Source organism: Strigops habroptila, chromosome 1, assembly GCF_004027225.2.
Source record: "Strigops habroptila isolate Jane chromosome 1, bStrHab1.2.pri, whole genome shotgun sequence".
NCBI lineage: Eukaryota > Metazoa > Chordata > Aves > Psittaciformes > Psittacidae > Strigops > Strigops habroptila.
The window spans coordinates 48,969,169-48,995,066 of record NC_044277.2 but is presented as its reverse complement, the minus strand read 5'-3'; the positions used below and the strand labels follow the sequence as shown (position 1 = coordinate 48,995,066).

Below are 25,898 nucleotides of genomic sequence, written 5' to 3'. Positions count from 1 at the left end.
TGATTCCTTGATGTGAAAATTGTAAGTTAACTTCGGATCCAATAAATCACACAACTGAATGAACATTAATTGGTCTGAGAAACACTGCAAGAACTGTTGTCCTAATCCAACACAACACTACAGGACACCTGTAACTACTTGGGGACTGTATTCAGATTTAAGTGTTTTACTCACGACTTGTACCAAAAATAGATATTCCAGTCAACTTCCAGAGGGTAAACTAAAAGCTGAGTCACGTCTCTTTGATATCTGAGCCCTGCTTTAAAGCAGCAAACGGCTACTGCAGCTGGTATTCAAGGATTTTCGGCAATCCCAAACTGAAGGTACTGCCTCAAGTCAGCGAAATGCACTCAAGTAGATGTCAACTCAAGTCATTAGACCAACAGAAGGAATTTAGATTTCTAAATGTGTTCTTTAATTTTTGCTTTACAATGGTTACTTTCTGTGGATTTAATCCTCCATTCCTCACTCAGGTGAGATCGTACTTGGAAGGTTTCCAATGCTTTTTGAGCTGGTGTTAAACTAATGCTGTAATACTGTGCCATGACCTTTCTGGTACACCATGGTCCTTATCAGACCCATAAGCTCACTGAAAACACCATGTAGTATCATAATTTCTTTGGGCATGCCCACATTCACACCCCTTCTCTGCGACACGAAAGGCTCTCAGGTGCGTCCGCTACTTTGTTCATCCCCCGAACGAACCAGTGCATGTTGCACGAGCTCTGATTCATCAGCACTGATGTTAAAAGTTGAAGCTGGATGATAAATACTTATCACTGTCTTTAATGGCCTAAAAATGGGTAGGTTGCAGAAAACCAAAGCATGCCTTTCAGGAAAATGGGAGCCTGGAAATGATCCATTATCCCTGGCAACATCCAGAACTAGAGGAATAAAAGATGACTGGCCTGTATATCCCTAATCCCACAAATATTTATATGCATTCTTCAGTGCGTGCACTGCACACAATCCCATTGAATCCAACAGGACTTCTCGTGGCGCTTAGTTCAATGCTAGGGTGAACTTTGCACGTTCTGCAGCCTCTTCCCAACTGACAGATAGGCACCCACAGCTCCGGGACCTCTTGTTCAGGGAGCCGTGGCATGCCTGAGCTGGGCGATACTCACCACGGTGGCTTGAGCCAAACACCCACAGGTGGCTGCCACACGCGTGGGGTGGGCAGGGAGGGACCCAGCTTCACCATGTCCCACTCGATCTCTCCGGTCACCGTTGGGTGTCTCTAAGTCCAGTCCTGGGCTGTTCCCCACAGACAGACCCTGCTGCTCAGGGCCCCGCACTCCGAGCACCCCACGGTCCCGCGGGACGCTGCGGAGGGGGGTGCGACGCCCCCATCCCCTGCCGCCGGCGGAGCCCCGGGCCCGCCCCCCCCCCGGCCGGCCCCGGCCGCGGCCCCTTCCCCGGGGCGGAGGGAGGGAGGCGGGGCCGGGCCGGGCCGCTCGGGGCTGGCGGCGAGAGCGCGGTGCCGCCGGCGGCCGAGGAGCGACGACGAGCGGCAGCGGTAGCAGCCGGGGCTGCGCAGCAGGGCCCGCGGCGGGGCGCGCCCGGCCCCCGGCATGGCCCGGCAATAGGCAGGGAGCGCTGCCCGCCCGCCCGCCGCTCCCGGCGGCAGCCCCCGCCGCGCCCCGTCCGTCCTATGTGACCCGCCCCGGCGCCAAGATGAAAGGTAGGAACGGGAGCCGGGCGCCCGCTCCGCCGCCCGCACACGTGCAGCGCCGGCACCGGGCAGCGGCAGGGCTGCGTGAGGGCAGGATGCGGGAAGAGTGTGCAGACAGGGAGCAGGCGGCGGGCAGGGCGCAGGCAGGGTCTGTAGGGTGCGGGCAGGGTGCAGATAGGGTGCGGGAAGGGTGCAGGTAGGGACTGTAGGGTGCAGGAAGGGTGCAGGTAGGGCACCATGTGGACAGGCTGGAGCAAGACTCGGGCAGGGTGCAGGCAGGGCAGTATGTGGGTAGGGTACGGGCAGGGCACGGTGCAGGCAGGTTGCGGGCAGAACACCGGGAGGGCGCGGGCAGCCGGTATCCGGAGAGGCAGAGCGTGGGTCTCGCCTTCGGTTTGGCGTGTGCTGGTCGGTCTCGTCCAGGGAGCTGAGGGGTCCCTGTGTGTCCCCTGTCATGTGCGCTCTCCCCAGCACGTTTTCTCTCTGCACCCTGCTTCCCTCTCTCTCCCCCCCTCCCGAGAAGAAGACTTTTATTTCTCCCTGATTTATTTACTTTTTGCCAACGCTTTGCGATGTTCTTGGTGTTGCTTCTAAACATCTGGCAGTGATTAGGTGCCAGTAGAGGCTTAACTGGCTTGTGAAATGTATTTGGCATATTTCTCCTCAACATCCACCGACTGGAAAATATTTGGTCTTTGCTTTGCATCTGTTAAAACTGAAACTTTGTTTCTTTTCCTTTTTCTTTGCCCCTCCCCGCTTTTTTTGTGTTAAATTCATGAAACATGCCACTTCTACGGGTTGACCAGGTCCTACAAAGTTGTGACTGATAGGCATTACACACTTTTAAAATCAAGTAAAGAAGCAGATGCCAAATTGGTACACTGTAACCTAGTAAAGATGTATATGGGGGGTTGCAAGACAGCCTCCTGGTTATGAAAATTGTTAGCCCTACAGCAAAAGGCAGAGACTTTACACGCTGGGGAATACTTACAATGAAAACATCAGAGGACATTATGGAAAGTTTAGGAAGTAGTTGGGAGTTTGAGAGAGTTGCATCTAGTTTTTCTTCAGAGGTAAAAATAAACTGGAAGGAAAAAACCCGTACATATAAGAAAATTGCTTTTGGGCACCCATGTGCCTGTGCTTGGATTGCAGAGTTTGATTCCAGATGCCAGGAGGCCAGTAAACATCATGATAGTTACACTTAGTTTCCAGAGCCCGGGAAACCAAATGATGTGATTATTTATTCACTTGCCAGAATAGCTGCCTGAAGGGAGGAGAAGCTTTTTGGGGGGGTTATTTTTGCAAGCCCACACACACTATGTAAGTTACTCCTGGCGCTGTGACACTGGTGTCTCTACAGGGCCATGCAACATATTAAAAATAATGTATTTACAACGTTCTTTATTTATAGGGTACTCGTGCCAAAAAGTTTTGTCATCAGCTTGTCATTATCAGCATAAGCCTAATGGCAGGAACAAACCAAAACAATGGGAATCCAGTAATATAACCCCTGCCTGTTATCACCAAAAGCCTTACGCTCTGTTTTTGCTGGGGCTGAGGCTGCACTGGTTTTGGGGGGAGGTGGGATGCAGAGGTCTGCGGACAGCAATAAGATATGATGTGACTTGCATCTCCTTCCGTTCTGCCTCCTTCACTCTTCCTTGCAGAGCAGGGAAGTGAGATTTGGAGGGAAGATGTTACTCCTGTTGGGAGCACATGTTGGTGCTCTGCACTCCAGCGAGAGGGAGATGCTTCACTCTGATTGCTAGCCGTCACTATTCAGTTCCCCTAAGAGCAATCACAGCCATCTTATTTCTTTCGCCTGCAGAGTTACGGAAATCAGAAATAAAACACACAAAGAAGAACTCTTAGATGACTCTGCTAATAGCAAGAAAAAAGAGAAACTTCAAACAAAACATCACATCAAATGCCATTGCCAGTGTTACGGAAGTCAGAGAGCCAAACCAAATTTTGACTCTGTGTTTTCCTTTTCTGCGTACAGACTTGGTTTTTCATAGTTTCTCTTTAAACTTGTTGGTGGTAATAATTGTAGGACTTGGTGTAGTTAGACATTTTTCTCAATAACAACAGAACGATCTGTTGATTGCAGCTGTCTCTGTATCTACCCTCTCTGGAGAAAGGAGGAATATCTAAATAATTACATCACTAAATATCTGTAAGGAATAAATTATATTTTCCATTGCTGGTATTCATAATGTGTTATGTTTTAAATCAGTAAAACAAATTGAAGTTTATGTTTAATACGCTGGCAGTTTTATTTCCAGCAAACTGCAGAGCTCACAAACTTTGTGATACTCTTTAGTAATAATTCATGTGATTTACAAAGAGACTTGACTGCTTTAGGCTCAGATGTATATTTATCAAATGATAGTTCTAAGTTTCAGTTATTTATTAGGGTATGAAGGAGTGTTTGTTGCCTGGGAAACAAATGAAAACAGCTTCCTCATAGTCAAACACCACCACATGTTCAAAAACACTGGCCCTAATTTAGGACAGGGACAAGAGTTGTTAAAACTGAGAACTTTGTTCTGTATATCTGCGATATATTTTGTAATTGTTACTTCAAACTGTATCTGTAAACACTACTGTCATGGCAGTACTGGTCATAACTATGTTCATCTGAAATGTGGTTATTGTTTGGAGAACGACTTATTACTAATGCCCCAAATCAGGCAATGACAAAGTCAAGGTGGTCATTTTGGGACTTTTGCTCCAGGATGACAGAGAAACTCTTAATTACCATACCCAAGGTAGCTCAGCTGCTTCTTTCCACTCTTCCTCCTCCTTCCTTCCTCCTGTTGCTATGTACCACTTGTATAGTGATGGTGCTGGAGGACAAACATCTGGTGTCATGTGCTTGAGAACTGGAAAGTGACCAAATACCCTGTCGTGTGCAGTTCCTCTTGCTTAAAAAGAGATGTATGGAGTGAAATGATCTTAAGGTCCTAGATGATCTTAAGGTCCTTTCCAACCCTTACGATTCTATGATTCTAAATGGTGGGACAGGTTCATCCTTGGTTGTGTTCCACTGAAATTGGTGAAGCCAGCACTGCCTCCTGAATGGTCTAGTCTGGATGCCTAGCTTAGTGCCGACCAGTGTGCCTCAAAGGCAGCTCCATGTGCTTTCTGCACACAGTTTTCACTACGTAGAGTACATCGAGCTTTCACGGGATGTGCCAGCTCAGTTTACCTCAAGTTTTCCTTATGCAGTGCACACTTTTACAGACAATTAATGACACATCGGCCTGTATTTCATGGAATAGTTTGTGTTGGAAGGGACCTTTAAAGGTTATTTAGTCCAACCCCCCTGCAACAAGCAGGGACACCTTCAACTAGATCAGGTTGCTCAGAGCTCCATCCAACCTGACCTTGACTGTTTCCAGGGATGGGGCATCCACCACCTCTCTGGGCAACCTGTGCCAGTCTTTCACCATACTAATCGCAAAAAATTTCTTCATTTTATCTAGTCTGAAAATCACCCCTTCTATGTTTTACCTTGGAGCCTGAATGTAATCTGCAGGTAGAGCTTCCATTTGCAAAAGCTGAGTGCACATGCAAATTTAGTTGCTCAGTCTCAGCTGCCTTGAAAAGTCTTAAAACAAATAATCTATTTATATGATGTTTACCTTATTGGCAGGTTTTGTCTTGCCCTCTGTTTTGATGCCACTGCTATTTTTACAGTATAAAGGAATAAATGTTCTAATTTTCTAATACAGAAGAAAAGGTCGCTTGCTCTCTCTCTAATCTTCATGTGCACAAAATCAAATGCACAGGCATCTGCAAATAGCTCTTTCCTGGATAGAAGCTTCAAACCGCAGATTTCGAAAAAATCCAGTCCCGAGCATTTTGCAGAAGCCAGAAAGCATCTGAAAACCGAGGATTAGAAGCGGAGTGATCCAGTAACCTTTACTTAGTCCAGTTGTAACAGAGCTTATATGAATATAGTGACATAAACATGAAACATATGCAGGAGCTCTGAGTGGTGTGTGTTGGATATGTCACAGGACCCTACAGCAGAAGTTCAAAGGCACAAGCAGTTATAATAAATGTGTGATACAATGCAGAACAAATCCTGAGCAATGCTACTATACAGTCAGTGTGTATCCTGAATTGGTTGGTAGCACAGAGGATTTTAAACATATGGATGAGAAAGAGGATCAGGCAAGCATGTGTCAAAGGATATTCTTATTAAGAGTGTAGAGGAAATCAGGGTGTTAGAAGCTGTGAAAATACAAGAGAAATCTGTTACTAAACAGAAATATTACTGTACCACTGCAATGGATATTGAGCAGAATGAGCATATAAGCTAGTTATGACAGGAGTATTTTCAGTATGAAGCTGTAATTGTTCATCTTGGCTTTTAATATTCTACCTTAACCATCCATGTTGGAGTAAGAATAGCACCAGCAAGCCTATCCCTGTGAAGAAGGGAGTTGTTTAAAATCTGCTATGGCTCTTTCTTCTGCTACTTTGGATAGCATAAATTTATTCCAGACTGATTTTGCTACAGCTGAGAGCTGAACAGAGCCCTTTTTTGTCACAATCACTGAGCGGTTTGCTTAGATCTGCACGCAAAGACCATTGTCCCCAGAGGTGCAAACACCTTTGCCTGCTAGGATAAGGAGGGAAAGGTGATCTTGCAGAGAGATAGAGCTGGTCAGTAAATGAAGTAAAATAAAGAAAGAGAACTGGAGGAAATGTCAAGGATAAAAGCAGTTCAGTGCTGTGAAGGATGTGTGCCCAGTTATCTTCAGCTTCACAAAACGTTCCTTATCCTGAGGTTCTGTGTGTCAGAACAGAGATTCTCTCCTTTCAGCCCTCCCCCTTGGAAAGCAAAATAAAGACGCTTTTCACCAGGCACTGAAAGTGAACCTGATCCTCCTAATAATGTGAGTGTGGTCTGTACAAGTGAGGGACTAGCTTAAGATGAATTGTCTTTGGAGTTTGACTGCTTCCACCTAAAACTGCAGTCCCTTTTGGTGCATAAATTTGAGGTGAAGACTGCGACGTCACTGGTGAACAAAGTGAATGAGTTATGGGAGGTAATAGAGACGTGTGTTGTTAGGAATGTGTATGCCATTTTAATACTGCTGTTAATTGCCTCCCCTGACATACAGACAAGGGGGCACAATTTTTCAGTGCACTGATGAGAACAGATCTGTTTGCTCTTAAATCATTATAATGAAATACGATACGATTTAAACTTTTAACTTCTAAGATTGACCCTCTGCACCATGCAGCTGGTCCTGACCCCAGTACTATAGCAATGGTCTGCGGCACTGGCAGGCTAAGAAACAACTCTATGTGTTATTTTCATTTTGAGCCTGAAAAGCAAAACCAGAGCCATAGTTCTTATACCTCTGAATTTCTTAATCTTCTTTTTTTTTTTTTTTTTTTTTTTGTATTCTTAATGTGAGTTGCCACATTTTTCAGCCATAGCAGCCATACCAGCTGGGGAATAGTTTGAGACCAGAATATGACAGTGCACCCATTTGTCATGTTTTGTTTGTTTTATGCATGGTTAGGTGATGAGAGACACAATCCAAGTCCTGGCTTATGTGTCAAGAGAAGATCTCTGGTCTGGGACCTTGCTTCTTGCTTTCTTGTGATACTGAAAACAGACAAATTCCCAGATCAGCAGCCTGAAGGACAGAGGTGGGGAAAAACCTCAGTCTTGTTGCCAGAATCCAGGCTCAGATGACATCCCAAAGGGTGCTTCGGGAGATGGGGAGGTGGGCTCTCTTCCAGGACTGCCTCAGCTGAACCTCTGCCACAGCACCTCTAAAGACTAGGTACTCTGCAAATGCAGAATCCATGTAATCCCCATCCAAAGGAGTTTACCATGTGAGAAGTTGGACAAAGGACTGGGTGGAAAATATGGGCGCCACACACAGCCAACAACAGTGATGCTGTGAGCGTGACATGTCATTTTGGGACCTTGTCAATAGGGAGCGGTTTAAATTGTGGGGTAGGTTTTTATGAGGGGAGGCTTATCAAACTTGAAGCAGAGAAAGGCTTGAATATGGAAAGAGGCTGTAAGGAAAAAGTAGCCGAGAAAGGCAGAAGAAGAGGACAAATGAAACGAAGCATCTGTGAAGAGAGAGGGGAATGAGCAGCCTGTTAGCACAAGCAGGAGACTGTCCAGAATAAAAGCTATGAAAATGAGTGGAAACCAATTAGACTGATGAAATCATCAACATCTGAAGTCCGCAGCTGCTTGCTGTGCTTCTGCTGGCTCAGTTTCACCTCTAGGTCAGCATTTTGAATGACCCAGTTAATAGTGACCAGAAATGCATATAAATCTGGTTGCTGCTCAAAAAGCTTTTGAAACGTGATATGAGAAAGATATTGGTGTTCACTGTTCTCATCTGTCTGAACAGTTGTTAATATTACAGAAACCTCACAAGTGGATAAGTTTTGCCTTTCCATGAGAAGGCTGAGATGGAGAGGGCAGAAGTAGCTTTTGGACACTGCAAGCAGTCCCTCATGGAGGAGATGCACTTGCTGTGTAGTTCTGAGCAGAGTTCTGCATCCTTGCTGGTTTATGGGCTAAAGAGAGGAGTATCACCATTTTCAAATAATGGGCACAGTTTCTTTCCAAATGGTACCAAAAAAAATAAAAAAAAAATTAAAAAAATCTGGTTTTGATAATAAAATTAATTTTACAGAGTTGCACTGGGATATAACTATGTAGTTCCCATTAAGTCAGTGGGAAAGGCAGGGCCAGCTATTAAAGCTCTTTGGAAGATTTATTTTAAAGGAAACTCTTACACTGGATGTCATTGTTACTACAAATTAATCTTATAGTCCTGAGTTCCCAGCGTGGTACTTAGGGGTAAGTTCTAATGTATTGTAAATCGAATTTTCAGAAGGATTATAAAGGAACTTCTAAAATCTGAGTTGAAACTTGGCATGACAATTTTCAGCCCAGATGCCTCATTCTCTCCTGGAATAGATTTGCCCAGATTTTTAAAGACAGTGTAGAATATTGGTGTCTTTTCTTAATTCAAGATTTCAAACAAAGTCTTTAAACAAAGACTTTGAACCCATCTTTACTGCACACAAAAGTTATAGAAATGATTGGGTAGCACGTGTCTGCAGCCACCATACAACCCCGCATCTCTAATGGTTCTGAGGTCTAGCTTGCTTCATTAGTTAATCCTGTTTAAATGGCTGAGTGGGGTGTGCTGTTAAAAGGTGACAGCTGGACATGTATGTTAGCAGCTTTATGTAGCGCCTTGTGTATGCCAACACTGGCACCCACAAAAGGAAGGCGATAAAATGGAAACAATTTCCCTAAAATCACCTTGCACCAAAGGCTCCTCAGATCTGGTGCTCTTCCAGCGGCGGGACCGAGTGATGCAGTGCTTACGGGCCCCATATAGTCCCAGGGCAGATTTGGCATCCTTTCTGGCTCCAGGCCAGCTCTTTCTTTCTTGCTTGACCTCAGAGTGACTCTTAAGTGGTCCATGATTAATTTATTTAAGATTTAAGAACAAGAACTAGAAATTACACAGTTCTACTCCACAGATTTTTGCTTTGCCTCTAGCAAATTAATCAAATGATAGCCTAATTTGTTTTAGATTAAATGAATTCCCTCTGTTTGCTGTGTTAATCCCCAACTGAACTGCTTTTTTATAATTTCCACTCCCTTGAAGCATTTTACTGCAACTTATTTAACTCTACAACTGTATTTATTAGAGGTGTTGCAGTAATAATTTATAACTGGAGGGCAAGCAGAATTTGGCATTGGTACTCGGTTGGGTGTGGATATAGCCAGAATATCTGAAATGTTGGGGTGTTTTTTGGACCAGAGCTCTTGATTTGTACTGACTCCCTAAAATATTTGAGGTGCTGCTGCTCAGCTACAGCAAGCCACTTATTTTTAGTGTTTTGCTGTAAGCTCTGCGTGACAATCTGTTGTAGCCTCCAAGGAGACTCTTGTAAACCTGATGAAACAGGAGCTCTCTGGTGGTCCTTCCCCTACACGGTTAAATATGATTGGTTGCTCACATATGTTTCTGTTCTGCCCAAAGTTCACCTTTTTTATGGACCTTCTTTCTGCCAGAGCTCAATAGAAGTCAGTGGAATAAGAAATCACATTTTAACCAGCTTTTCATGTTTCTTCATCTTTCTTATTCTGGATTGCCTATCTTTCAGCTCACAGCTAGGAGCTTGTAGAGCAGCTTATAACTAAACTGTGGCTGGTCTTTCCAGCACTAAAGAGTTAATTCTTCTGGCTGGGACATCTGCTTTATTGTTTGCTTCAAGGAAGAATCTGCCTTTCATATTTTTCACCCAGGAAAATAAGCCTTGCCCATATATTAAATGTATATGTATGTAACGAAAATACTGCATTCATTTCAGTCCTCTCTGTTACTGAGAAGGGTTGGACTTAAACTAAAGAAAAATATTTCTAACCTGTGGCTTTCACAATGTCAAACAAAACCCTCTTACACCAGTTGCAGCCCCACTCAGGTGTATGGGCACCACTGATGTAAAAACACAGAATCTCCTTTTGTAATATCAGCCACCGGTGCTCAAAACTCATGGATTTCTCACACTCCAATTTCTGATACTGCCTTTAAAAGCATAAGGCATAAAAACATGCTGGAAGTTTTCTTGCTATTTGTTTTCCTACTCGGTGTGTATTTTCTTAACCTCTGTAATTCATCACAGATCACATTTTCATAGTTTTCTCTAGAAAAGCTGTTCCCTTCTCAAGGAAAACTGAGGTTCTCTTGTATTTTCCTGATTCAAAGATACCGGGAAGCTTTCAGACTTTTTGTAAAATTTGTGACAAAGTTTTGGTATTTTTAGCACTGGAACAGGGAGCGGAGGGCAAAGTTTCTGCTGCCTCCAGTGAGCACAATGCTGCCCAAAAGACATGGGAGGAGCAGGCTAGGGCACATGGCTTTGCCTTGGGGCTCAAATTTATAGACTTGTTTGTCAACTTCATTTTTAATATTTCAAACACAGATTTCTTTTGAAGTAGGACTTTCAACCCATCCAAGTCTCTTTTTTCAAAGGATACAGTGCTGTTCATTTCTGAACGTTTAGTCTAACCTTGGTTTATTAATTTCTTCCTCCCATCTTTATTTTCCTTATACTTGTTACATTACAGTTAATATTGTAAAACATGATTTGATCCAAGTGCCTAGTGGCAGCTGTGACTGAAAGACCACTGAGCTTAGTCTGTTAAATAACTTTAATAGGCTCCTTCTAAATACATTGCTGCCTGTTGCTAGACCAACACACAGGGATTAAAAAGGTTTTCTCTGATGTTTTAGATTTTAGTAAGCAAGGTGCCACGTCACCAGGAGACAAAACTGTCCTTGTCCATCTCCACTTCTTTGTTTCAAATGCCACAAGCACTCTTCAAAATTGGGAGGTTAATGAATAATCATAAAGTATTCAAAGCTGAAGAAAAAAGAAAATCATCCCTAGCAAGCAGGGCATGCACTGTTGCAAACATTAGAAAGTGTATATATATATATTTAAAAAGTATACAAGTGTGTATATAAATGTATATTGTATGTATGTGTATGAAACATATATATATATGTTGCAAATATAAAAAGTCCAAAGAAACAAAAATATGATAATAAACATGGTAATAAACTTGGTCTATTCTCATGGTTTAGTGTGAGGTGTCCCTGCCCATGACAGGGGGGTTGGAACTAGATGATCTTAAGGTCCTTTCCAACACTAGCTATTCTATGATTCTAATGCATGGGTAGGGCAATGCTGTTGGGCTAAGCATGAAAAACCAAACAACCAGGGAAGACTCTGGCAGCCTGGAAGGAAGGTCTTGGAGATGTGGTGTAGAATGAAGCCACAGGATTTAAACAGCCTGGCTGTGTATGTCAGATATGGATCGGATAAGCCAGGTTGCACTTCTGAGAAACAAAGGAGTTGATTGTGTTATGGCCCTCATAGCAGAAGAGGGCAGGAAGCTGAGGGCTCTGGAGCTGGTATCTTTTTGTGCAGCGTTTTATCTTTTGTGCAAGAGAGGAAGATCTTTCCTGGGTAGTTCACTGCTGGGATGAGAAGCTTGGTGGTTGACTGTTTATGGTTTATTAGCATTTCTCATGTTTTGTTGGGTGACCTTATCTTCAGATAACATTTGGTACAATTGTGAGGGTTTGTTGGGTTTGGTTTTTAAAGGTTTCTTTCTGCCTTCAAAACCAGAATGTGTTTGTTTTGCCTAAGGAGTGTCCACTGGTTCTTCCTTAAGAAAAGGTTCTTCCTTTTCTTAAATGCACATCTGAAATGGGGGGTCTAGCCAAAGATATGGACAGGAGCACCTCTGGCAGTGAACAAAACATGTTACCTGGGGAAGAATGTGAGTTTTGAGCTATTTTATCAGAAGTGCTGTCTGATTAAAGGCTGTCATTCTGCAAAATTATGCATTTCATGGCCTCCTTTGCTGCCTCAGGGAATGTTTCCCTCAGCCTTCTGTGCATGGCACCTTGCAGGTCAGAAGGAGGTGAAGGTCAGATTTCTTGCTGGACATACACTCAAATGATTTAGGCTTTGTTGGGCCCGGATGTGTACCATATCTTTACTTCACCTTCAGATTCATCCCCTAAAGGCTTTGGTTTGGCCCAGGTTAGCTGCTGCACCAGTTAGCCCAGTCTCATGATGCAGTCTGTGGACAGCAAAGGTCTAACTGAGCACTGGCCTCTCACTCCACCACGTCTGTTTATCTGCTTTGAGCTTGCTTTTCCACTGACGCTCACTAGATGTTCTCTTCTGGTGAAACCCTTGACTAGCTTTGAGCTTCTGTTTCCTTCCCACCTTGTGTCAGGGGCAGGTCCTGGATGGAGAGGTTGCAAGTAGGCTTCCTCAGCGTCCCATGCTGGAAGGTGGTGAGCAGCCACTGAACCTCCCCAGGGTGTTGCATCCGCCTCCCCTCTGCTGCGATGAGTATAACAGTCTGGGTTTTGGAGAGTGGGGATTGCTGTCAGCTCATGATGGTGTTTTTCACAGTGTGGAGGCAGGCTTGCCTGCACCCTGCTGCTTGGAAATGCAGCAAGGCAGTGTGGTTCCCCAGTGCAGCGCTGGGCTGCAAACCGCTGGCCACCACTTGGAGGCCGTGTCCTAGGTCCTGTTTAAAAAGAGCCCCGTGGAGGCTTCCCCCAAATTGAAATGGTGCTTGGGGCAGGGAGAATGACTCTACTCTGCTCCCCCTGGGAAACAGGGAAGCAGGAGATGAGCAGCCTGGGCTGTGCTGCCCACCCTGGCAGTTGATCACCTGGTGCAAAGGCTGGTGCTGATGATGAGGCAGGGCTCTTACCTTTCCTGACTCAGCAGAAAGAGGGGTTGTGTTGATAGAAGGCAGCTGAACACACGAACACAAACATATCCTTCTAAAGAAGTCATGGGTGTGTTTCTTCTGCTGATGCCAGCCTTTTCCGTTGCTGCTGGAAGGAAGTAGAGAGAAATTAAGCTTCTCACAAAAAAAGAAATTGAGATTATAAGCATTTCACTGCTTTCTAGCTGGTGAAGATGAGAACAAAAGGGCTTAAAGGGTGTTTATTTTTCTCATCTGCTTGAGGTTATCAGTTCTGTTTCCAGTTTTTTATTGGATCATGCCTCTTCAGGCCAAGCTAGTATCCTTGGGAGGTGGTGGATGGACAGAGAGCCATTGCCTCTGACTCCTCTCTCATCACTCAGCATAGCTACGCATAGCACTTTGTGCAGACAACCCAGCTTGTGCGCGTATAACCTGAGCCCGACTGCCTGGATGGGGTAGGCAGTGGGCTGGAGTGAGTGCCGTGCTCCAGGTGAGCCTGTCCAAGCAACACACTTATGACCATCATCGTGATAAGGGGTATGTCTGCTCTGATGTGTACTTAGGTGGACAAACAGGCCTCAGGTAGCTGCCAGCTGATAAACCATTTGTAGTCTGGATTTCTGCTGAGGACACCAGTTGGGGGAAAGGCTCTGAACTGCCTTTTCCACCTAGGGACAGAAGTGGGATATGAGCAATGGAGGGGAAGCTCAGTAACATGCCTTATGAATCAGTTAAACTTCCAAGTACATGAATTTATGAATGTGCACATGTAAAAACTTCCCATCTTTTTCCAGTGATAGTAGTAATAATCTGTTCCTGTCTTTCTTTTTTCTCCAGACGATTTTGCAGAGGAGGAGGAGGTGCAGTCCTTTGGCTACAAGAGGTTTGGTAAGTGGCAGCAGATCTTTCAGCTCGCTATAGCATAGTGCTTAGGGTAAGTCAGACACTTGCTATGAAAACCTCCCTCACTGGCAGCATCAAAACATGCAGGTACAGTCCTGTTATCCACTTCAGCCTAATATCTGCCCAGAGGAAGGTGTGATTTTTGGACTTGGTTTATTTTCTTGTCAAACACACGCTTCAGCAATAGCCCTGATCAGAAGCAAGAAGTGAGTGGTTTCATTATTTGGTCACTAGCATTACAAAACTGAAGCCCACACCTGAACAGAAATGAATGTGCTGGCTGCTGAAAAGGGTCCACACCTCTTACATGTCCCCTGCCCAGTTGAGCTTTCCTTTGACCCACAGACCGATGTGCAGTGGGGTTTGTAGGTTTTCCCAATAGTGGTGGCATGGGACCTCCTGTAGACTCACAGAAGCTGTACTGCCAGGTGTGCCAGCAGATATGCTGTGCACCCCTCTCAAAAAATAAGTAGAAGTATATGCTATGAATGCATTCTAATGTCAAAAATTATTAAAATGAGGTCAGTCTCTTTCTTTCCTTTTTTTGCGTGAAGAAGGCCGCACATCTCTGCACAGGGGTCAGCAGCCTTTGAGGATCCTCTTTTCAAGGCTCTTGAGCTCTTTCCCTCAGGGAAACATTTCAGTCTCTGCCCAAGGCAGACTGACTGCTATCCTTACAAGCACAGGGGTGTGACGTGGTGTCCTCTGGGCTCCCACAGCACCAGCTCTGTCTTGGAGCAGCCAAAGGGTCTCATCTTCCAAGCTGCTAGCTGCCTTTTTAACTGTAAGCCATCAGGATACAAGTTCACCTTATTTTCATTCTCCTGGGAAAGTGGCTGCAACAAGAGTCACTTTCAACAACCCTACTTGGCAAAGAGAGAGGAAAGGCAGGCTGGAAATAAAAAACAAGTCAACAATTCCCTCCAAGCAGGGGGAGGCAGTGTGAGGAGATGCAGCATTTGGGAGGTGGGGAGCACATTCGCATGACCTCTTCTAGCCCCTGAACTACTCCTCCGCTCCCTGCTGTTGAGCTTTATTTTGGATACATCAGCCAACCACAGAGTCAGCATCTGTGGCTTGGAAAGTCCTGCCATAAGGCTGCACACAGGGTTTTTTCCTTCATTTTTTGTATTTTTTCAAATTTTTTTTTTTATTAGGCCCTGGAATAGCAAAAAAGGAAAAAAAAAAGATCTTGAGAAATGGGAAGAAATGTTAACTGTTCATTTCTGTCATCTCCAGCTGGATTCATTAACACCTATAAAAATAGCTTCCCTCTGTGTTGACCGCTACCTAGCTATCCCTGGTCAGCATGCTCTTGCAGTGAACTGTGAAATGTTTTAGCAAGGAGCGGTACTCCACTGTCCTTGCAATCCCAATAGTAAGTGCATTGTTGTGACATGATGGGACTTTTGCATGTTAATTTGCTTTCATTTCATTCTTTCTCATGGTTAATGTGGTCCACCAGTATGAGTTATTTCTTCCCTTAGAAATGCAAGGTTTATCTGAGCATTTCCAGAAATGCTTGTGCTGTTGTGTTTGGTGATGTGGCAGGGAGGGAAGAAAGGGCCAGCAGGCTGGCAGAGGCAGGAGGAGGAGATTTCACCACCAAAGAAGACAGGGTAGTTCCACCCTTAGGAAACAACCATAAGCCCTTCTCTTTCATGAAAACATCGCTGTGGTCAGGGAAGTGTCCCACATGCCTGCAGTACAGACATCTGCAGACATCTGCAGAAGAGCCTCAACTGAAGGGGAAATGGGGGTCATGAAGCCATAGTATTGGCACTGATGAGAGTTGTGTAACTCGGTAGTGTAGTGATCTAAGAAGCTTTCTTTCTGCATGCTATTTCTGAGCCCAAACTTCCTCCCATTCCCCCTTCCTCATCTTTCCCAGCATCATGGGGCAGCACATGGAGGAACTAGGCTGACCTGGTTTCCCTACGTACCTCCACCAGCACTTGTGCTGTTTGCCTGCAAGCGCTCATAAATGGGTCATTTCCTCTCCTTCAGAAAACCCAACTCAGTGCATTCCCATTTCTGCAGTCCTTGCTGCATTTCCAGGCAGCCTCTGAGCAACCTCTGGTGGGAGTGGGAGCCATGTCCTTTTAGCAGTGCTGGCTGCTTCACTTGGCACTAAGCTCCTCCATTTAGCAAGGTGACATGCATGTCTTTTGAGAACTCCAGATTCACTGGCTAGCCGCATCAGCATTTCCAGTGAAGCACCAGAGGTTGTTCTTGGGATCGAAATGCAGCCAAGTAGTTCAAGCTCCTGCCTGACCAGTCAGAAATGTTATGCCTGCTGTCCCAACTGGTGTTCCCTCTTTGCCTTGTGTCCTCACTGTTAAAAGAAGGCAATATAGGGGAAACCCAAGGCAAAAACCAAGTTTTGTTATACAAACCTTTGATAAAAGGTCATTTTGAAAGGAGTCCCATCCTGCCTACTGGCTGGCACTGCAGAAGTCCCAGTGCTCTTTGTGTACAGCCTCCTGGAGTGGGCAGCAATAAAAGCAGCAGTGGGGGGTTCGTTTCAGGAGCCATGGTCTAAGAACATTTGTGTTAATGTATTGTGGCCGGAGTACTCCCTGTATGTGCTGTTGACATGAGACGTGGTCAGAGGTCCATGACTTAAGTGCCTTTGACTCCATCATTTGGAAGTGTGAGGCCTTGTTTGGAGCAAAATGTGCTCCGAGGGGGAGATGGCTAAAGCACAACTGGTTTGTAAAAAACATGGCTTGCAGTGAGTCACTGCTGGCAGCTGGGAACATGTGTTGGTCAGCACTTGGCAGGCAAAGCCTTGACCAAACTGCTTTCCTAGAGTTCAGCTGAGGAGTTTATTATTAGCTGCCTTGTTGCTGGAGCCTGTAGTTTGGTTCAAGGAAGGAAGAAATCTGCGGAGGGAAGGAGAAACAGAAGCATTCTTCAATAATGCTCATTTTGGGGAAGAAACTTTTGAAAAGAGGACTGAATACACAATATCCTGCACTGCTTCTCCTTTTTCTATCCCTCCTCCTCAGATACGCTAATTTCAGAGAATTTATCTTGCTACTTTATTTTTTAGTCAGTGGAACATTAAATGGTCATATTAAGCCAAATGTACTAAGCATAACACGCTAACATATTAAATAACAATGAATGCAGATGGAGACAACTCCAAGATGCTAGGAAAACACATCCCAGCTATTTTTTCTCTTTTGAGGTTGGGACAAATTTGCTACAGAGGATCTAGGGGGGTTGAGGAGAGTGCTCTTTCCAGCTGACTGATGCTGTTTACTTCTTCTCAATGGATGCTACAGATGTGCAGGGACACTGCCAGAAAGGCGATGCTCAGCTGCAGTGCCTCCAGATTACTGCACTGAAAAAGCACGTGAGGAAGCGTGTTTCTTATCATGGTTACTTCATCACCAGTCACTGCTCAGGCTGCTTTGAAGTTATCTGCTTCAGATAACAAGTTATGCCTGTCCACTGGTTTTCTTCTACCAGATTGCCACCGATGTTAACTCTTTTGTCAGTCAGTGTCATTGGTTTGCCCCACCCAATGCACACCCCACTTTGGGAAAGAATGAATGAGGAAAGGGCAAAACTTCCTTTTCAATATTACACACTTTTGGGATGCTAAATCTCAGGCCTGAGGGCTTAGGCTAGTTTCTAGGTGGTAGCAGGATGAGATCTCTTTATGGCAGAGTTTTGACTCTCCTCTGAGATTCAGGCTCTGGGCGTAGGCACAGATGAGGAAATTGAAGGGAACTAATGGACTCCAAGGTGGCAGATCTGATCTTCCTAGCTTGTGGCATTTCCAGGTAATAGATATAGAGATAATTGTGAATTTTGTTTTTCATGTTAATGTTTTAGATCTTAAAACCTGCACTTTACTGAACAGATTATTTCATGTAGAAATTTCAGTGTGAAATTATTCATTGCAAGTTACAGTACAATATAGAACAGCTGAAAGCAAAGGAGGTAGTTGTTGAACTGTCAAAGGGAATGTCCTTTGAACTGTTGCAAAGCACATTTGTAAATGTTTTAGAAAACAGGCTTTGAAGAAATGAGCTGACCTTCCTAATGAAGAGAAACCTCCCAAGGAATCAGAAGATAGGGCCAGTGCACTATAGATAAGTAGAAGACTAAACAGCTTGTGTAAGATCATTACCCTTCGCCCTTGGCAAACACAGCCAGAATTGGAGGCTGTAAGCCTGTCCTTCACAGTGGGACCCACCTTCGTCACCCTCATGCTCTAGATCATGAGCCAGGGTCCTCCTCGCCTTCACCTTCCCACTGCCCTGCCATAGGGGCTGAGCCATTGGTATGGGACAGTCCTATGTGCCCCCAGGTATCTCCATTGTGCACCAAAGCACTGGTCCTCTGGTCTTCCTCACACCCTGTAGGTCAACGGCTGTCAGGAAAGGAGGGATGAAAATTACTTGGGGCTCCTATCAAGTAAGGTGGGTATTTTTTAGGTATCTTCCATAGGGTATGTAGGAGATGTCCCTTCTATATGGTTATGACAATCTAGCTCCTGAGCATTATTCCAGGTGTGAGAATTAAATCTAGAAATTTCTGGGTAAGAAATGGAGGAATCATCCTGCCACACAGTAATGAAATCTGCTACACTAAAAAGAGGTGAGGGGGGAAAAAAAAGATTTAACAACATATTTGGAAAATAAGATTTTTTTCCTTAATAAGTGGCTTGGGAGCAGCCTGAACTAGATCTGTTTAATAACTGCTTTCTCACTATATATTGTTTATACTATTTTATACAGTGACAAGCTATGTATTATTTCTCCACCTTTGATAGGATACAACTGGGGAGGTTTAGGAATGTAACAATTGATAAAAGCCTTATGAATGGTTTACAGCAAAAAATGATAACTGAAATGGAATAATTTTTCAGAAAAGGGTTTAAAAAATACTTTTTCTTTTTTCTGCCTACAAGTAACAGTTCAACCATGATTATGGTAAGCAAAACTCATGGCTTAGAATTTTGTGATAGTTCAGGAATAGCATTTATTCATTAACACTACACAGATGGAATAATTTTAGCTCTTATGTATGGATAAATCCAGGCCATTGTTCACATCTACAATAACATGTACAAAAAAATGGCCTGGTGGTGTGCTAGATCCATACAAACCTTAAGCCCCTAACAACAAAAAAAAAGAAGTAATTCTAAGCTTTAGGAATTTGTCAGCTTTTCTTTATGGTTTGTAAACGACCAGTGAGGGATTTCAGGTGCCACAAGCCACATCCCTCCCTGGGCATTCTTTCACATGTATGCATGCAGCATGTAATCATGTGGCTTAATAAAAAGTCACAGGGTCACCAATACTCACAAAGCCAGAGGAAAGCTGGGCACATTGCTTCCAGTTCACTGATCTGGCCATATTTATCCGATGAGGATTTTGCCTGTGTGCATCCTGGGGTATGTAAATCCCCACTGAATGGTGGTGCCCACGTGGCTGTTCATTTTAGGCTGAGAAATTTCATTTGGAGCCACTCTTTTAGTTGCCATGGCCAGGAAGGTGGCAGGGGCTGAGCTTGCCCTCTCCTGGGTTGACCTGTGAGCAGTGGTGAGAGCTCAGCACCCTTGGGTGTCCTGGGTTTGTGTTGGGGCTTCAGTCTCATGCATCAGGGACTGCGTGCAGAGGGACTGCCTGTGAAGGGTTTCTTTGTCTTTCTTTCCAGAATACTGGGGGAGTTGGCAGGGATTTGAAGTCTTGATAGATAAATAAATAAAGGCTGACGTGTGTGCAGTATTGCCATTGCAGAGGAACATCAAGGTTCTCACGAGCTGTCAAGGTGCCTGCGTGCTGCCAGCGTGTCCCTCCTCTGTCAGTAGCTTCTCTCTCTTGCAATATAAAAGGCATGGGTGATAAATGGATTATTGCTGATACATTCAAACCACAAATTTAAAACCACCAATCCTCCTAAAGATGGAAAATAGTTGCTGATACGTCCATCAGTGTCAGGCAGTAATAGCGAGATCCAAAAAGTTATCAGATCTGTGTGTCCTGTGCTAACTTACTGAGGAGCCGTAGGAGCTGTTCAGGTCTATGGGTTTGGAGCTGCCCCTCTCCAAACCTGTCCTACTGTGCCTGGCTAAAGGCAATTCTTCTAATCCAAACCCATAAAGAGGCCTCTTAGCAATGCCGTGGGGACTAAAGTCATTCCAGCTGTGTGCTCTTATGTAGGCAATCTATTTTCTCTTAGTTACGGGTTTTTCCTATCTAGTACAATTAAAATTCCTAACATGTTTCTTCATATATTGCATTTGCATGCTTGGAGCAATACCTGTTCGGTCAATCTCTGTCTTTTAGAGGTGCATTGAAAGGCAGCGTGGTCACCATTGTGTGTGAATCTTGCTATTTTTCATTAGAGCTATAAAATAGGTGTGTGGGCTGAACAGCATGTTGTATTTCCGAATGGAATGAAAACCATTGGCTACACTGAAAGCCACACCTGGGGATTTTGTATTTATGTCCCTGTAAACTAGCTGGACAAATAATGATGTTTGGTAATACCAGCTTGCTGCCAAAACACCTAGGCTGCATTATGGGCTGTTCAACTTCATAACAAAATTACCTGTGAAATTAAAGTCTTGGAAGGAAACTAAGCATTGTATTTTGAGCACTTGGTACCATTATGTTTCCATGCAAAGGAGTAACACACAAAAACTCAGAGAAATGAAAACTTCGTCATGAGAAGGAAGAAAAAATAGTTGGAAATACCTGTTAGTGGACTCTCCCAGTGCTGCTGTGCGATTGTAGCACACACCAGCATTACTCCTGAGCTCCTCTTAAGCTATATTCCAAATACAAGTCTGCATCTGTAACCAGCTGTTACTATACTCTGCTCTTTACTGGATGCTGTTAACTGTAAGGTTGCGAGTGCTCGGATGTGCCTAATTGGTCTTTGGCTCTTCTGTACCTACTTCAGAGTTATTACCCATCAGAAGGGTGTTGTGCTGTATACTTACTGCCAGTGACACATGCACTGGTGTCTCATAAAAAGGAAGCTGCTGTTTTCCCTTGAGGATAGGTCGTTAGATACATCTAAAAACACGCACTAATAAAGCACATACCTGTTGTGTGCTGCTTAACATTGGTATCCCAGATTCCTTCTATTTCTTGGGAATTTCCTCAAAACATCTTAGAGCTCTAACACCCATGTTAAGTAACATGGCAGATGTGACATCCCCACACCTGATTCTGCAGGGCACTGAGCCCTTTGCAAACACTGCTCAATATCCCATTGGGCCAGGCCCCTGAAAGTGCAATCTGCATAAAGCAGTGCTGCTGCCATTAATTTGTCAGCAATTTATGTACAACGTATGCTAACAACGAAGAGCTGTGTGTTTTAATTAGCAGCTACCAAGACAAAGAGTTAATAGAAGTTAGCTTGACAGACGTGTCGGTAGGCACAGGCACCATGTCATAGAATAAGCCCCTAGCTATCAGATTAGGAGCCCTCTCTGCCTTTGGCTACCCTGCTCAAAAGCCCCTGCAGTCGTTCCTGCTTGCTCCAGTTAAAGGAGCAATCCTGTCTCCTGCTGTCCACTTCAGCAGTGTGCCAGGGAAGGGGGAAGATCGGATTAAATTGTTAGTATGGTGTTTTGTCTGCTGAACTCTTAGAAGCTTTAGAACAAAAGTACCACGATGTTTTGATGTAAGATGTCATTTAATATTACATCAAGCTTCCCTGCCTCTGCATGGCTGGTGCCCAGTTTCCCACACTTCCAGGGGAGCCGCTACAAGGAAGGTGTGAAACACTACCAGCTTGGCCCAGTCCCAAATCCAGACCTGGACCTATACTTGAACCCAGTCCCAGTGGTCTCTGCTGTCCCCCACCATCACACTCAGCAGCCCTGAGCCCAGCCAGTGTCCTGGGACAGGTGACACCACAAACCTGGTACATCACATTGTTGTACATGGCAAATTTATAGATGATTTTCAGAGAGAAAATTTTATGTCTGAAGGTTGACTTCCATACGAAATCTGAATATAGGGCTTAGGGTGAGAGTCATTTCACCTACTTTTAGGGAACCTAGACATCTACCTCTTTAAAGAGGAGAGGCTGATGCTGCATGAAAGAACTTCCATCCTGAGCAAGAGTGTCATGTTCTTGGTCATTTTGAGGTACTACACAGAGATCATAGAATCATAGAATCATAGAATAGTTAGGCTTGGAAAGATCATCTAGTTCAAACTCCCCTGCCATGGGCAGGGACACCTCACCCTAGACCATGTCGTCCAAGGCTCTGTCCAACCAGGCAATATATAACGTATTATGTCCTATATAAATGCTGGGGAAAGCATGTGGATGCCTATAGAAGCCTGTGAGAGAGAAGAGTAATGGAGATAGTGCAAATAAAGAATCTCTAAGTATTTTAGGCTGGTTTTGCCTGTTGTAGACACTAATAAGGAACAGTATGTTGCTTTGCTAAGCCAAAACCAATTCAAAACTCCACTGTGCTGCAGTACAAGAAGATTAGCCAAAGGAAAGATGGAATAAAATCTTATCCGATTTCTGTTAACCTTCTGCATCTGGGTAAACCTAGGTAAAGCAGCCAAGAAGTTTCAGTTTGTCCTGTTTCAGCCTGAGTTAAGTGAGTGGGCTGAGATTCTGGAAAGCACAGAGGGGTTGGGAGTGGGGCGTGAGCAGGAAGGAGCCTTGCTTGGTGCCCGGAGCCAGCACGGACAAGCGTTGCACAATGGGTATGTGGAGAGGTTTGCATCCTGCAGATACTCTTTCAGCTCGGTCAGGAATGCATCTGGAAAATCCACACAGACAGAGAGATCGATGCCGTAAATAAATAAAACGTGAATGTGGGGGTTTTGCAATTCAGCTTGAAACTCTTAATGGAGGCAGCTGGAGGCTCTGTAGGAGATGCAGGGAGTGCAAGACACAGGGATCCACTTCTCTTCAACCCAGCTAAGGCTCGTAAAGAGATTTTGTGTTAAAAGTCTTGTGCAGACATTCAGGTCCAGCATAGCAGGACTTTTCTTCAGCATCTTTTCTGACAGCCATTTCGTAATGCTACAAAAGTGCAGGGCAGGTCATTTTTCTTTTGAGGATATCTAGGCACTAGGGTCTGCTTAACAGGGTTTCTCTGCATATCCTTCAAAAGCTGAAATTCTAAAAGTTTGGAAAATGCTTATCGACTTGCTTTATGTAACATGTATCTGTGTGCTTGTTACCAAGGTCTTTTGCCAAGAACATGGAAAATTCTACCGAGATTTATATTTTGAATTAGCCTGGGAATGGGCATGGATGCTTTTACTTGCCAGGCTTGTTAAGATCAATATACCCTGCATTTTGTAGTGCTCAATGGCAGTAAAAATACTTGCCTTACATATTTTGCTAACAGGTTAAGGTATGATTTCAGACGATCTGTGTATGTAGTGACATAAGATTCCTTACATACATTTCTGCTTTATCATATAATGGAGGACAATCTGCTTACAAAAAATAATAATACATAGAGCCAAGGGATATTTTTCTTCCTTCCTCCCTTCTCTCTAGAAATTAATTGCTTCAGATGGAAATATGACATATAATGTCCCATGTAACTCATGATTTCATTTTAAATCTGACCTGTAGGACTTAACATTTGAAGTCGGAGAGCCCTTGTTCTTAATTAATATTTTGAACACTCTGAAGCCAGAATAATCTGATCACCCACTGTCAAGGTTTCAACACGGCATCTGTGCACAGCTAAATTCATTTGTCCCCAGGAGTTATTGCATGTCACTGCTTGTGTGCACAGGTGTTTATATTTAAAACTATGTGCTCCATTTCATATGAATACATCCAAACTGGATTTGGGTCAGTGTGTTGGACTACCTAGGAGCATGACTTCAAATACACAAAAACCAGACCCATGGACTGGATTGCAGGGACATCCCTGCAATCCAGTCCAGTTTTTTTGCCCCAAATGTGCGCCTGGGCGTAGTGTTCCCCAGGTCTGGAAAGCCAAAAACAGGGTGGTTCTTGTCCTCACCCTGTTCCAAGTCACCAGTCACAGTTCTTCTTGTTGCCTCAAACAGGCCAACGTTGCTCCATAACTTACTTGTCTCCTTAAGCAGGTGTCTGCTTAATTAATGATAGTACATGTTCAACCTCTTTTACAAATTTATGAAAAAGGCTATATGCATATTTCAGTGCAAAATTTGCAAAATTTCTTTATTCTGAGTTCCTTGCAGAAAGCAGCAGAGGCAAAGACTGGAGTATACACAGCATGGCTTAGTTTTAAGGGTAAGCAAACAAACCAACATCTGGTTCTTCTGCTTTTCACAGAGAAGCTGAAAAAGCTTTCCAAAATATTGAAACTTTAAAACTGGTGCCTTTTTAAATAGTTAGTCACAGTTGGCTAAAATTAGGAGAAAAAATTGAGGTGTCAAAGTTTGTCAATGAGTTTGGTGTGTGTGAGGGTCTCAATTGGCTGAAATGCTGCAAGAGGAAGAGGAGTAGACATGTCTTCATTGTCTCTCTCTTGGGTCATCAAACAGAACCAAAATAACGATGAATTTTCAAGACCTGTAATTCAAACCCTATTTGCTCCATCCCTGCTGGTCCTGGATCAGACACATCCTTTCTGCAGGGTCCAAAACAGCATGTGAAGCAATGTCTGTGGATGATCTCTCTGCTTGGTGTGGTGTTCATAGTTCAAGTTTTACTTCATCGAGGTGCAGAAAACAACGTGCTGGTCTGTGGTGCCATAAGGGAACACCATGTTCTGCTTTTTCTTTTCAAGAAGTAGCAGGAGCAAAGCAGAGGTGGCTCCTGTCCTTTTTCTGTTCAGCTGGAATTCTGTCCCTTATTTCCCCCATTTCTCCTGCCCATAGGGGTGAGGTCTGGAGTAGTCTAGCAGAAAGTAAAAATGATGTCTTAGCCTCAGGTTCAGTACTTGGCCCCTGCCATTGTCAGAGGGCAATCAGCACACCATAAACCCCGTAAACTTCATAGCTCACCTCTTGCTGCAGCAAACCTTGACTCTGGGCCAGGAACAGATGAAGAGAGGGCATGAGTTTTAACCCCTTTGCTCAGTGTGTTACCGCCGTGCATGCTGACACATAAGATGGGAGGGTGCTAGCTGGGGCCCACCTTTGCAGCAATAGCCACATCTGCTCCTCTGCTGCAGCTCTACATCCTGACTCCTGAGGATCTCATATTCTTGGCAAGCTGCTTTATGAAATACAGCATGGTGGAGCTGTTTTTATTCTCCATCATCTGTGCAAGAGGTTACTGTGAGTAGCTTTGAGCTTTAATGAAGAGAAATAGAGCTGTGTTCTCCACAACAAGCCCTTTTTATTACACTAGGTTTGAATAGCAATTGGCTTCTAATCACATCTCCAGTGGAAAGAAGACCCCTTGTGAAAGCTTTTCATTTACTGCAGCGAATGAATTTTCACATGCATGAAATCAGATTACAAAATAAAACCCCACAAAATAACCAAAAGAGCTACCAAGGATATGTATATGTCCAGTGGGTGTTCAAGGTGGCCTAGAAGAGATCAAGTGGAAGTGTCTTTGTAAAAGGAAGCAGAAGAGCTGACTGTGAAATTGGAAAGCATCTTATGTCAAAGGAATACTTACGCCATTGTAGTCCTCTTCATTTTGAGCTTGTTGATTGTGCTGGTGTGGCGCTATAATAATTTTACTCCATTTTTCTCCCCTTTGGGAGGTTTCTGAAACAGTATTTTAGAAAGAAAAATAAATAATGTCTAATGTCTTTTCAGTTGTTCTTCTGGGAAGACTTGTGGTGAGTTAAAAGAAAATGCTCAGTGAAGCTGTGAATAGGAGACATTTTCAGAGTGGGTGTGTTTTGAGGGTTGCTTGGGTTTTTATAATACTCTATTCCTATGACTTATTTTTCATGTGCTTTTAATACAGTGGAAGCTAAATTAATAAACTCCTCCTTATTCCACCAGTTACGGGAGCTTTGCAGGGTGTTGTGTTATATGACTATCACCACCTTTGCAGATGAGCCCTTTGGACAGTTCTGCT

The 25,898-nt window shown here is 44.1% G+C and overlaps 1 protein-coding gene across 1 annotated transcript in view; it reads left to right on the top strand.

The window, feature by feature from the left end:
- The first annotated feature begins 1,451 nt into the window (after positions 1-1,451).
- COLEC12 (collectin subfamily member 12) overlaps positions 1,452-25,898 on the top strand; it is a 100,003-nt gene continuing 75,556 nt past the window's right edge. The window contains exons 1-2 of the mRNA XM_030496598.1: positions 1,452-1,684; positions 13,836-13,886. Coding sequence (XP_030352458.1) covers positions 1,678-1,684; positions 13,836-13,886 — 58 coding nt within the window. The 5' untranslated portion in view covers positions 1,452-1,677. The remainder of the gene's footprint in view (positions 1,685-13,835; positions 13,887-25,898) is intronic.